Raw genomic sequence first — 14,412 nt, 5'->3', positions numbered from 1 at the left:
CCTAGTTTAGAGCATCATAATGTATTAACCCACTGTCTTTTCCTCAAAGATGCTAGGTATAATTAAAGAAATGTTTGAGGCCTCAAGGTATGCCCTTCCAAAAAAGTTGGGTTTTTTGTTCGTTTGTTTAACCAGAGGAGATACACATAGAAGGTACAAGATGAGGGATTGAAATGTGAAAAAGTCCATATAAATGGCCATAGGGAGAATGATTAAGGGATAAAAGAACTGGATACATAACAGAGAAGAAAAAGATGGACAACTCTGTCAATTAAAGATATCTGATAGAAAGCAAATATTCCTTTCATATGGCTCTCCTCTTTGGTGTCAATCGTAGTTGACCTGTGGCCAGAGGTTTGCCAGCCAGGGACTATCTAATATTACTTGAATTTTCATAAATAACAGTCCTATAGCTATGGAGTCTCAAAACAGGAAAAGCAGTCAAAGTCACAAAAATGATATTCTATTAATACATGGGAAAAATTACTAATCCACTGACCTAGGCATATATTTGCTTGTTTTACGCCAGGAAAATCCATTTACAGCTCGAGGATGGGCGAGATATACAAAAGAAAAGTCAATTTCTCCTTGGGATTGTTTTTCTGAATTTTTATCTGGAGAGGTAACAGCTGTCCGCCAGTTTTCTACATTATACCATACCTTTAAAAGGCAGTCATCCTAAAAGAGAAAAAAAAGACAAAAACAAAAACAGAAAAACATCCACATCAGAATTAAAGATTAAGTCAAATAGTAAAAGTAAGATTTTTCTCCCCAATTACAGAAATTTAGGGAAAGGAGAGCGGGTTGAACATTGAGGAAGTGAGAAGAAAATCTCTGATTCTGATACTTTTCTATTAGCACTCCTTAATTGCACTTTGAGAATTAAGGTGTGTGAATGCGTGTATTTTGCAAGAGTTGGTCCAAGGAAAATTCTAGTTATCATATACTACAGAAAATGGAGTCATTCAGAAAAGACCGAAAGATGAAGTTAAGGGTCCTTTTTTCCCAAACATCAGATAAAGTATTCCCGCTAGCAGACTTTAAAAAAAAAAAAAAAAAGACTGCTAATTTTTTAAAACAACAGTTTTCATGAATTATATAAATGTTCAAAGAAAATGCTGAAGATAATAATAAGCAGTGAACTACTACTGCTATACAAAATAATCTAAGTACAATCAAAATTGCATCTCCTAATTTGGGAAGAGAAGAACAAGGAAGACTAAAATGTTCCAGGTTTTGCTTTTAAGCTAGAATTGTATTCCCACCTGTAAAGTCAATCAGAATAAACAGTGCCACTTCGCTCCTAAAAAACCTCACTGAAGATTTAGGGTGTTCCACATTCTTAATCCGAAGACAACTTTGAACCATTAGAACAGTAACTTCAAACTATTAGTTGTGCATTAACTACTCTCTGAACCAATAAATTAAAATAATTTCAAGGAAATACACTTCTGAAATTAACAAAGAAAATGGTTACAAACGTCCTTCTAGAAAGTCTGTAAATTCTTATATCTTAAATATAGCCTAATATATTAATATATTTTAAATATAAATAGTAGCAATAAGTTTATTGACAGTACATTACATGTGAGACATTTTATGTATCTTTTACATACCAATCACTTTACATACACTGTCTAAATCCTATGATGAATGACCTATGAGATAGGTGTTATTATCCTCAGTTTACACATGAGAAAACCAAGGCTCAGAGATTAACTACATATCAAAAAGTTGGTAAAGGCAGATTTAGGCCCAGGTTACCTTTAAGTGAATGTTGCTTCAATTATACCATGCTGCTTTATAACACAATAATATTGTGCCACTTTTTGCTATTTAACATTTTTAACAGAACATATTTTCAACTTAAATAAATAAAAGAATAAACCCGGTTAATGTTTTTGAAGTTTCAAAATAAACCACAAACGCAATCTGACAATAGCATTTTAACAAATTACCTTCCCAGCAGTGGCAAAAAATTCTCCATCTGGTGAAAACTTCATTAAATGAATTTGGGAGGCAGTTCTGTAAATTAAACAGATAAGGAATAATTTCCAAGGAAATTCACATAAATGAGAATGTAATATGACTTTGCTAAACTATATTCAACAATTTCTTCAAATAAAACTTTTTGATAACCCAAGTTTCATACTCACTGTTAAGTATACTTATAAATACAAAATAAATTTTAAAACATAAAACTTTAAATATAGAAATAATTTTTATGTAAAAATATCCATGCATTAGAATTATGTGAGGAATGACTTGTCAGCTTTAAGACAAGAGTCATAGCTCTCACTCCCTTAGAATGTGAAGAAAGAATGGTTTTATTTTTTAATATGGAAATCTAATTTCCAGAGCCACAGATATCTGTACTCCAACATATATTTTCATGGACAAACCAATATTTTAAAATGAATTCCACCTTAAGGTTGGTTGCATCTGACTTACCAAAGATTATGTGTGGGCTAATGACAATTATGGACTCCGCTTGCCAACTTCACTTATATACTTGGTGAACACTTGCCTTTTTTTTTCTCCAAGGAGCTTTGGCACACTTCTCTTCACTGCCTTCCCTTCTGGTTGCCCATATATGCTGATCTCAAGACACCTTTCACTATCTTTGCTTTCCTTTTTTTTTTTACCCAAGTTCATGCTTAGATAGATTCATCTTAAATTCATTTGTAAAGCAGGCCAAAAACAAATTCTGCCATAGTCCATTTCGAATAAAAGAACTTTTTCCCTAATATCAAATGTAATAAATAAATAATAGATAATATTGATACAGATGGGTAAAAAGAAAATTAAATTATCTATAGTTTTGCCAATACCATGATTCCCAGGTAAAACTAGTCTTAACATTTTAATACACAGAATTCCCAGGCTCCTCTCTCCATTCTTTTTCCATCTACTTTCTATGGGAGGGTATAGGAGAGGAGGGGATAGAAACTAAGGTCATAGTTACAATTTGCTTTGTAACATTTATTTATTTAAATATATGTTATGAACACTTATGTATATCAATGCGTTTAGATTATTTTATTGGCTTATGGTATTCTATTGCACATATATGCAATGATTTAAAATAATTTAGTAATTTGCTGCTGTTTTCTCAATTTCGCTGCTACAAAAAAAGGTGGGGGGGTGCGATGAACATTCTTGCACATACATTTTTATGCATCTGGATAATCCTAAAGATATCCTCAAGACAAATTATTAAAAATGCCTGGTCTCCATGATTGTGACCTTGTCCCACCTAAAGTCTTTTCTCAAAACAGCAGCTAAAGCAGACCTTTTAAAAGGCAATAAAAAATAAAATAAAAAATAAAAGGCAATCAGATCTCAACACACCCTCTGCTCAAAACCCCAACAGCTTCCTAACTCAGAATAAAAGGCGAAAGCCTCACAATATCTATAAGCTGACTCCTGACTCTGATCATTTCTCCTATCACTCCTCACCTTGTTCACTTCACTCCAGTGATAAGCTAAGCACACTCTTACCTCAGAGTCTTTGCACTTCATATTCTCTCTGCATACAATATTCTTCTCCCACAACTATGCACACATGGCTTACTATCTCACTTTCCTCAAGTCTACACTCAAACATCACCTCTACTCTTCTTTTTATGCTACTTACTTTTTCTCTATCATACTTACTGATCTTCATCTAACATGTATAACCAGTGTTTTAAATTTTTGCCTACACTTACTAAGTTATAGAGACCTATTACTTAAGTTCAGTTAGTGTGATCTTCAGCTGATCCTAAATTGAAACTTTGCATAGTTTCTTAGTTTCATGGCTTTTCTGCTTACTTAAATAACAAACCATCTCAAGTAAATTATTAATATGTCTAATCAAAGTTATTACTGTATACTCTGATCTTGATTTAACTTAAGGTTCTTTACATCTCCCATATCAATGAAACACATTTCAAATTCTCAGTTTAACCCATGGAAGTCCCTTAGTGGATCTGCAGTGAAGGCAATATAAAACTTTGCTGCTCCCCTCTGTCCAACTTTACATGAAAAGACTCCAAAACAAAACCATGGATGGCTCTAAGAAACTATCTTTGCAAAATCCTATTCTTTCTCCACACTTTAACCCTTTTTAATACCCATGATCTAGCTGAGGGGTACAGAATACCTGGAACCAATTCATTTGAAATCCCTGTAAATTCTATTCGTAGAAGGTCTGGTCAATTTAGTATCTGACATATATCTTATTACTGCTTCCTATAAAACTGACTCAGCGAGAATGGCATTTAACATCCTGTCATACAAGTTCACTGGCTTATGGCCTATCTTCCTTAATCTATCCATTGCTTTATTCCAAGCACTTTACCACTGCCTGGAACATAATAAGCACTCAATAAATAGTTGTTGAATGAATAAAACTTAAAATTGCTATTATAAGATATGAAAAAAATTATGCCTGGTAATTCGTACTTCCAAAATGCTCTCTAGAAAGATAATACCAATTGCACTCTCTTATTTACAGTATATAGGAGTACCTGTTTCTGTTTCTCCACACACTCACTAGTAATTGACATTATTCATCCTCTTCTGGATTTCGAGTGAGGTCAATCCAATGCTTACTTTTCATCCATACTACCATTTAAAATGGTTCTCTTTATTGGCCATTTTTGTTCACTAATGAGAATATTTGTTTTTCTAATTAATTTTTAAGATCTCCTTTTTTAAAAGACATTAACTCAAAATTGTGAATACTTCTCTCAAGTTTTTGTTTCTTTTCCTTATGGTCTTTTTGATTTACAGAAATTTCTTATAGATATAGTCAAAACTATTAATTTTTTCTTTTCCTTTTAGTTTCTAGTTTTAGTGACATACTTAAAGTCTTTCCCTAACTTTTCATCTGATGGCGATAAAATATAAATAACAAATATTACCCAAATATGTAATTTTAAATTTCCTAGCAGCCACACTTAAAAAGGTAAAAACAGGTGAAATTAATATTTTATTTAAGCTAACATATCAAGATATCAATAAAAATATTAATAAGATATTTTACATTCTTTTGTGTTAAGTTTTGAAATCCAGTATGTATCTTACACTTACAGCACATCTCAATTCAGACTAGCAGCATTTCAAGTGCTCTACAGTGATATGTGGCTAGTTGCTACCATACTGGACATTGTAGCTCTAAAAATATAAAAATTCACCTATATTTTCTTCTAATATTTGTTTCACTGCACAGAAATTCAATTTTTCCTTCCTTTGACATTTATTTTGGTGCCAGGAATGAAACAGACTCTAACTTCATTTTCTCTTCCACACAGCTAGCAAGTCTGTCCCCTGCCCGATGGACCCTAATCTATCTTTTCTTATATCAACAACAAACTGCTTGCTCAGCTATAGCTTTAGAATTCATTTTCCTATATTGTATGTCTTTGTTCTTTTTTATCTTTCAGAATTTTCCTACATTTGTCATTTTAATGAAGTTTAGAACTATGTTCAAAAGTAGAAATTCCAGTGCAATTCTGACAAGAAGTATGCTCAATATATACATTAATTTGGGAAGAATATACTTCTTCGCAATAGCAAAACTTTCATTCAAAAGCATGAAAGGTTTCTCTTTCTTCTTTTGTATAATTTAGTAAAGTTCTATTTAATGATCTTCAACATAGGCCTTACACATTTCTTATGTTTCTTTGTAGCTATTTTAGTCAACAATTTAAAAAAATTATAGATGGGAAATGGTGAATCTTCTGTATGTAAGAAAAGGCATGCCACAAAATTAAAAAACCAATACTTTTTATGTTAATGTAGCTTTACAAAATAAAAGGCATTTATAATACAATAAAATCACACAGAACAGGTTTGTCAATTAAATCTCCTAATTAATTGCTTACTTGCAATGCCAAATGCATCTCCAACCCCCAAAGTTAAGATCTGTTTTATCTTGAGTTTCATCTTCAGTTGGCTTCTCCAAGTCAGCACTGGACCAGAGTTGCAAACAGCTAGAACCAGTTAAAAGGCGATTGCCTAAAAAATATATATTATTCACCATTTATTATTTAGGTATGTAATTAGTGAGTTAAGTTACCTACTCAATAGTTTCATACAATACTATAAAGATAAAACAACTTCTAAAAAAAGCCAAATAACGAAAAGAGATTTGGGGGAAGGGAGAGAATAAAGCTGTATTTTAATTTTGTTGAAGAATCTTGGGGAAAAAAGAAAAAAGATTTTACAATCTCTCATTCAGCAAACATTTAATAAGCATCTTCTTTGTACCAGGCACTGTGCTAGGCATGGGGGATACGATGACAAAGCACTGTTATTTTTCATGATGAGTTCACATTCCAGTAGAGAAATATTATAAACAGAGGCATGAAAGTATGTGCGTTCAAATATATCCTCAAAAATGCCTTGTAATCTGGCATGATTAAGGAATAAGGTGCACAGTAGACCTGGAAAAATAAATAAGGTTGGAAAAATTCTGAGGTCAGATTATGAAACATTTTTGACATTCATAATGAGTTTGGAGTTTGTTATAGGTAGTTAGAAGTTACAAATTTTTAAGCGGGGGAAGGGGGCCTACATTAGTGGATCTTTATTTTAGAGTAAGTGGTCTCAACTGGGGGAGAGTGTCAACAGAAAGACTTGAAGAGGCGTGAACCTCCCTTCAATAAGATATGCAAAATTATATGTATAGAATATGCATTTTTCTAAAGAGATATTCCATAATTTTCACCATACTTTCAAAGATTCTAGTTCACAAAGAAGTGTAAAGATTCTTTTTAGAAACTAACTCTAGAGACAGACAAAATTAGAAAAAACATAAGACAGAGAAACTTGGTTAACTGACTATAACAATATAGACAGGAAATCATGAGGGTCTGAATCAAATATTAAAGTAAAAATGAAAGATTTGAAAGCCATTTTGAAAAGCAAAAATTTTAAGACTTGACACCAACTAAAAACCAGGGACATATGAGAGGTTTCAAGGTGTGGTAACTTTATGATGTGGTAACTGAGTAGAAAACTGTGCTATCATCCAAAGAAGATAAAAGATAAAATTTTGGTTAAAAGCTGACAATAAATAAAGCATTTGCCTTGGAAATTAAGGACTATGGATTGATGTCTCTCTGGAAAGATCATTTTATTTCTAAAGGAAAGTGGGCCTATGGCAAAATGCAAACTTTACATCAGAAATCCCTGTGTCTAAATCCCAAATAAATCATTTAATTAGCTATGTATATTTATTTGGGCAACCTGAGCCTCTCTTTTCTCATTTATAAAATTAAAAATTTGCAGTGTTGTGGTAAGTATTAGCTATAATATGTATGATGTATTTAGCACAGGCTAGGCACTTAGCAGGAATTTAATAAATAGCAGCTAGGTAGAAAGTCTTACATAAAAACAACCCAGAAAGTACTCATGAGACATTCCATGTAAATATGATCATTATTTCACTGTTTAGCTTACCAACAGACACAAGTTTTCTTTTCTTTCTTTGAGATATAATTGACATATAGTATCATATTAGTTTTAAGTGTACAACCTAATAATTCAATATTTGAATATATTGAAAAGTGACCGCCACAATAAATCTAGCTAACATCTATTACCTCACATGGTTAACATTTTTTTCCTTATGATAACTTTGAAGATCTATTCTCTTAGCAACTTTCAAATATAGTATCATTAACTATAGTCGCTATGCTGTACATTTTGTCCCCTGGACCTATTTATTTTATAACTGGAAGTTTGTACCTTTTGACCACTATCATCTATACCGCCCACTCCTCACTCTCTGTCTCTGGCAACCACCAATCTGTTCTCTGATCTATGAGTTTGGTTATTACAAGTTTTCTTTTCTTTAACATGAACTGAAAATAAAATTATCCCGTGAAGGATTAAGAATTTAATACAAAATACAAAATAATCCCAAGTATGGAATGAAACAATAGTAGGTAAGGTATGGTCTAATATATTCATATGAACACAAAAGATAGAGGTATGGATATTAAAAAAGAAAAAAAAGTACAAAGTATAAAATAGATAATAAGCAAGATGCAATATGGGTTTGGAGATAACATAAAAGTGCTATAGCCAGTTTACTAACACCATCTGAAAAAAAATTATATCCCAATAGCTGGCATATAAATATGTAAACATTGATCAAAACCAAAATACTAATATTTCACTTAAAATATTTAAAATCCTTTTACAAATAATATAAAGTTCAATTGCCTAAGTAATAATATACTAATAGTTCCCAAATATTTATTACAGTAATAATTTATTCTTCAACCAAATACTAAATTTTAAACTTTTCGATAACAAAAAAGTAAACTTTTATGTAAATTTTAACTCAATCGCAGTTAATAATATAACAATACTGAGCTGCTATCAATTCACTACTAGATATGTTAAGAAAATAAGTATCTTTCAATACTACTCTGTAATCATGATTTTAGAGGCATGTAACATTAATACTATCCTCTGAAGCATTAGTACTGACAGAACACAGGCACAAAAATTCCAAGCAACTACTATGTCATTACTAAAGAAATATCACTCAATTCAAATAAAATTTTTATTGCAGTAATTAATATGACAATTCAAGTAGCCAGTTCACTTGCTAAAAATATTTCTATCATTTACCAAGTACTTTCATATATACTGCCATATCTCATCATTAAAAAAATATCTTGTGAAATAGATATCTTAATTTAGAAGTGGGTTGACCATTCTTAGTCTGTTAAATAATCTGTTTATGACCACAAAACCTATAGTCAAATATCTGAACATTTATTGAGAGCTTAATATATGACACGAACCTAAAGATAAATACTAAATAAAATTGAATTTCAGCCCTTATTTAATAAAAAAAATTCTAAACAAATAATTACAATAAATTGTAGTGCTATAATAAAGTAACCATATAATTAATCATCCAAATAGGAACACTTGTGAGAGCAGAAAGTAACACATTAATAATCATATGAGGACAACAGGCATAAACTGGGACATAAGTCACCCTAAAAACAGTAGAGTTATATACAAAGTGCTGTACTAAATGCCAAATTTGAACTCAGGTCTGACCTCTTTTCAATGCATCATAAAAATATACATGTGGGTTACCAGCATAAGCATCAATCCAACAATCTTATGAGAAGAAACAGATAATCTCAATCTTTTTCACCCTCTATAATAATTTCTAAAAGTTCTGAAATTTGTGTTCTAAATTAACATTTTGTCCTCAGCATCTACTATATTAAAATTTAAACTATTATATTTCATCTACTATATTAAAATTGAAACTATCTTACCTAGCTAAACTTCTAGGTCTAGGTCCCAAAGATAACTTCTTTCTTATATTCTAGATTAAAATTTCTATCTATTGCATATTGCTGCTATATGATATACAAGCATCTCAAATTCCACACGGCCAAACAAAACCTATGTTCTACTCTAACTCCTACATATCACTCTTCCTATGGTCATAGAATCCTTAAAGTAATGTGAAATCAGTTGTCAAGTAATGTCAATTCTATTGCCTAAATGTATCTCATATCCATGTAATTCTTTTATTATTCATTCAATATTAATTGAGTACCTACTATGTTAAAGGCACTGAAACAAGTTCTTATTTCTCATTCAGACTCTTGCGAAGGCATACTTTCCAAAGGAAATTATAATTATAAATAATGTAATATTTATCCTCCTATTCCTCTTATCTCTGATCTTCCTAACTCAAATGCTACCAGAAAATCTTATAAACCACTTGTCACTAGCCACTTTCAAAAATCTGTAATACTTTCTAAACAATTAAGAAGAATTAAATTCAAAACACTTAGCATAAAAAAAAAAAACACTTAGCATGACTGCAAAGGCCTTCTATAATATGCTGCAATCTTATCTCCTCATCACTAGACTCATTCCAGCTTCAATGAAGTATTAACCATTATTAGAATTTACGTTACACTTTCTTTGTGCCTTTGCTCACTGTGGTAGACTGGTAAAAATGGCTTTGGGATGGTTTTTAAAAGCAGAAATAGATAACTGATACATACATACATGACTCTTGTTAGAATTCACTTCTTTTTCTCTCCATCTATCTCCGCTCTCATTGTTAAAATCTATCTATGCTCAGGTCAAAAGGCTCCCCTTAAAAGTTCTCCAGATGGAATTAATGTTGCCTTTCCAAAACAACAGGTATTCTTACCATAGCTGGACACTATCCCAGTGCATGTATGTCTTCATTTCAGTAGGAGCTCTAAAGGAGCACAATCTGTTTTACTTACTTTTGTGTTCCCACAAGCTCGCACAAAGCAGAATTGAAATACATGAAACTAATGGAAGCAATAGCCTAGGCAAGTGATTTCATTTCAGTTAACCCTGCTTCTGTTCTTACCTGCGGGATCCCAAGTTATATTGTGTGCTATTGATTCCAGAAAAAATTGACCACTTTTCTGCCACTGACTATATAATTCCTAAAATTAAAAAAAAAAAAAGTTATTTATCCAATATTATTGGCATCTTTTCTCTGTCAAATGTATATAAGTCATGCTTATTCTCATTAACACATGCAATTTGTTTGTTTGTTTGGTATAACTGACCATGCAGTCATTTTTAAGAACGAAATGTTCAATTCTGTCAAAAAAAAAAAAAAATAATAAGGAATATGTGATGGAGGAGACAGTGAGAGAATATCCATTCAGGAAGTCCAAAAGTCTGTCTTTAGTATATTTAAACAACTAATAAGTATATGCCACCTTGGACAACATACTTATTAACCTCAGACTTTTAAAATAATTATTACTTATTATTATTGTTACAAAGGTTTAATTTTAAATGTGTCTGTGTGTCTTCTATTTGAGGCTTTTTTCTTTTAATGTTTCATCCTCACCCAAGAGCATATGGTATGTATGAAAATTCAGAATAAGAAAGGTAACACTTCCATTATAATGTACAATTTAAGGTCTTTTCATTCCTTAAAGCAATATTTTTTCAACTTTTTTACTTCAAAACCAGTAAGAAATATATTGCACTATGACCTGGAATATACATAATATATACATAAATGCAATCATAAGTAATTTACCTTATTATATGTGATGTGTTTTAAAATTTTCTATTTCATTTTCTTTTAAATTCAGGTTGTGGCCTACTAAACTGATGTCACTAACCTCTAATAGACTGAGACCCATAAATACTTTCTTAATGTAGTGGTTCTCATACTTTAGTACAAGAATAGTCTGAAATGTTTATTTAAAATTCAAATTTCCGAGACCCATGTTCAAAGATTCAGGTTCAAAAGGTCCAGGATGGGGCACAGGCATTTGCACTTTAAACCAACACCCCAGATGATTTTGATACAGTTGGCCTGTAGAATATGCTTTTATGAAACACTATCTTATAGGAATGGCTCTCAATCACAGTGCACATCAGAACCCTCTCTAGAAACAGACATATAAGTGCCTAGGCATAACTCCATATCTACAGATTTAGAAAACCCCAGGGCAAAATCTGGACACATGTATCAACTAGTGATTCTGAAGTATATATCTCATTAAGAATCATTGCCTTAAAAGAATACTCCAGAATGTACAAAGAAATGGAATGAATGTCTTTTTTATGAGGATCTAAAGATTGAGACTATATTCTCTCATTATAGATTTTGTACACCTTCCAAGTCTATGATTTTTCCGTTTAATCCAATTTTCCTTATTCATCAAGCTTTTTTTTACCCTCTCTGCAAAGTCAGTGTTGCCTACCAATAAACCAGTCTCTTCTTGAGTTTATGACATTGTTCTATTAAGCAATTATCATTAGCATAAGAGCAAACAAGAAAAAACTGAAAATCTCAATTCTACTCTTACTAATAAGGCATTTTAACATACAGATTTTTTAGAAGTGAGTTATTTCGTTCAACAAATATTTTTTGAATATTATTTGAAACATATTGTTCTGGGGGGAGCAACCACCTTTAAAATTTGTTTTTAGTTTGGTTAATTACTAATTCATAAGGCTATAAAAGCTTCTAATTGGTTTCATTAGGTAATATATAAACACAAATAAAAATCAGGAAAGAATTGTGGACTCTCCTTCCATGAAATTTAAAAACGGATTCCAATTAACCCAAGAGAAAATATTTTTCATTAACACAGGGTAGAGAAAAGAATGCTCACACCTAGAAACCAATATAGCTGGTTTTTACACTTAGTTCTGTTTCATTGATCAGATTACTTATTTATTTAGGGGCCTCTGCTGCCTTATTTATATAAAAAATAAACTAAAAGGGAATTTGTAAGATACCAATGAGCTAAGTGAGAATAAAATGAAAACTATTAAAAGACATAAAGGTATATCTATTATTAAAACAGTTTAATTCTTTACATTTAACATAGTCCCTGACATCATCTTGTCCTTACAATATCCCATGAAGAATGAATAGATAGTATTCAATTTCAGAATTGAGCAGAGTTTCATAGGGCTCCTTGCTAAAGTCAGCTAAAAGGCTGACTACTAATAAATATTCTTTGGACCATACTATGCTGATCTTCTTTTATATGGTTTAAATCACTAGTTTAATCTTCATTAAAGATAGGTAAAATAACCAGTCTATCATATTTTAAAAAGCATTAAAGCACCTAAGAAATATACTACATAATCTCAATATTTATAAAGTATTGTTTCAGAACTATTCCTGAATATACTTTCTTTATTAAAAAAAAAAAAAATTCACTGGTCCATTAACAATTATATTACATGATATTTACATGATATAATATGTGCAAGAAAATAAGTCCTGGAGGTATGTTCAGACTCTGTAATTAAAACATGTAATATTAAGAACAAAATACATTAAAAAAAAAAAAAAAGAAAAACTATATGAAAGTGGACAATAAAAACGAAGAATTAAGTGCCACATATGACTGGACAATGGTGTTTGCATTAGCAATAAAGTAACTGCCAAACTTAAAGTTGTTGATTCTTTAAATACTTACATAAAAGAAAAAAAAAAATATTCAAGACAATTCAGCAGCACAATTTAATTCTATTTCGATGAAAGATTTAAATATATTTTTAACATGAAAGTGGCATTTAACATTTATCTTTACTTATATAATTTATGCATATTTATTTGATGCTCACACCGATTTTGCACTCATAAAAACATCTTTTAATACTCATTTCAATTCCTGAAAGGAAAATGATAAATTACTGACCAAATTTTTCTTTTCCTTTGGTAGGTTAACAGGTTCAAAAACAGAGATAACATTTCCATAGGATGCTGCAATCTTTTAAAAAGAAAAAAAAGAAAGAAAACTTAAGGATATGTTAACATGAATCAAAAGAGCAAAAGAAATAATAGTATAACTTAAAATATGCCCACACATACAATTTCATGTACCAATAGTTGAAAATGTCAAGTTTTAGAGACCATCATATCTGGATCAGAATCCCAGTACATACTATAACTTACTGTGTAACTAACAAGTTAATCTCTTTGAACTTAGTTTATCTACCTAACATCCTAACAGAATTATTTTGGGAACTGAAATAATATTTGTAAAATATCTAGTATATCATGGTCTATAAGATGCATAGTAAATGTTCTTTCTTTCTCACAGAAGACTATATTGATGTATTTCTTCTCAAGTATGGCATTTGACATGACTAAAAATCAGTTTTTGGGTTATCTGTCCTCAAAATTCACAATTCTGTGAGTGTCTATTTAATTTTTTTAAAAATAAAACTTATTTATTGCTTTGCAAATTGTCTAAGGGGTATGTTTTTTTCATGTTTAAAATTTACTCTTTAGATGAATGGAGAATAACCCTTTCATAGCTCTGTTCTATAAGGTAGCTATTACTAAAGCTTGAGTGAGTCACAAATGAATATTGAAATATCGACAATTGGATGGATGGATGGATGACAGATAGATAGATTGAGAAAGAATGAATGAATGAATCACAGATAAAGATAAGAATATATAATCTAGTGAAGAGGGGCTAAGAAATAAAGATATAGCATACATATAGAAAAAAAGCAACCTCAACATTTACCAACACTTTAAAGGCCCAAACTAAACACTCCGTCAGTGCAGATAATTTCTACATCCTAAGAACTCCCCAGAATACTTAAAAATATCCATTGAAAGGTTTTTTTTTTCCATATGTATGCTATATCTTCATTCCTTATCCCTTCTTTACTAGATGTGACAACATGGATGGACCTCGAAATAATCATGCTAAGCGAAATAAGCCAGACAGAAAAAGTTGAAAATCACAAGATATCACTTTATATGTGGGACATAAACCTAAAAGCAACAAATGAACAGGACAAACAAACAGAGACTCATGGACATGGACTACAGACTAGTGGTTACCAGAGGACTATAGAGTAGTGGTTACTAGTGGGATGGGGGAGGAGGGG

General features: G+C 31.1%; 1 protein-coding gene across 2 annotated transcripts in view; it reads right to left on the bottom strand.

Moving 5' to 3' along the window:
- DMXL1 (Dmx like 1) overlaps positions 1–14,412 on the bottom strand; it is a 121,779-nt gene that overhangs the window by 89,840 nt on the left and 17,527 nt on the right. For both annotated transcript variants that reach the window (XM_011358269.2, XM_011358270.2), the window contains exons 3-7: positions 13,203–13,274; positions 10,385–10,463; positions 5,871–6,003; positions 1,959–2,025; positions 500–678 (exon numbers count right to left, since the gene is read on the bottom strand). In XM_011358269.2, coding sequence (XP_011356571.1) covers positions 500–678; positions 1,959–2,025; positions 5,871–6,003; positions 10,385–10,463; positions 13,203–13,274 — 530 coding nt within the window. The remainder of the gene's footprint in view (positions 1–499; positions 679–1,958; positions 2,026–5,870; positions 6,004–10,384; positions 10,464–13,202; positions 13,275–14,412) is intronic.

The sequence above is a fragment of the Pteropus vampyrus genome, unplaced genomic scaffold (assembly GCF_000151845.1).
Source record: "Pteropus vampyrus isolate Shadow unplaced genomic scaffold, Pvam_2.0 Scaffold39, whole genome shotgun sequence".
In the NCBI taxonomy this organism is placed as follows: domain Eukaryota; kingdom Metazoa; phylum Chordata; class Mammalia; order Chiroptera; family Pteropodidae; genus Pteropus; species Pteropus vampyrus.
Note: the sequence above shows the minus strand (reverse complement) of the source record. Positions and strands in the feature narration are given on the sequence as shown.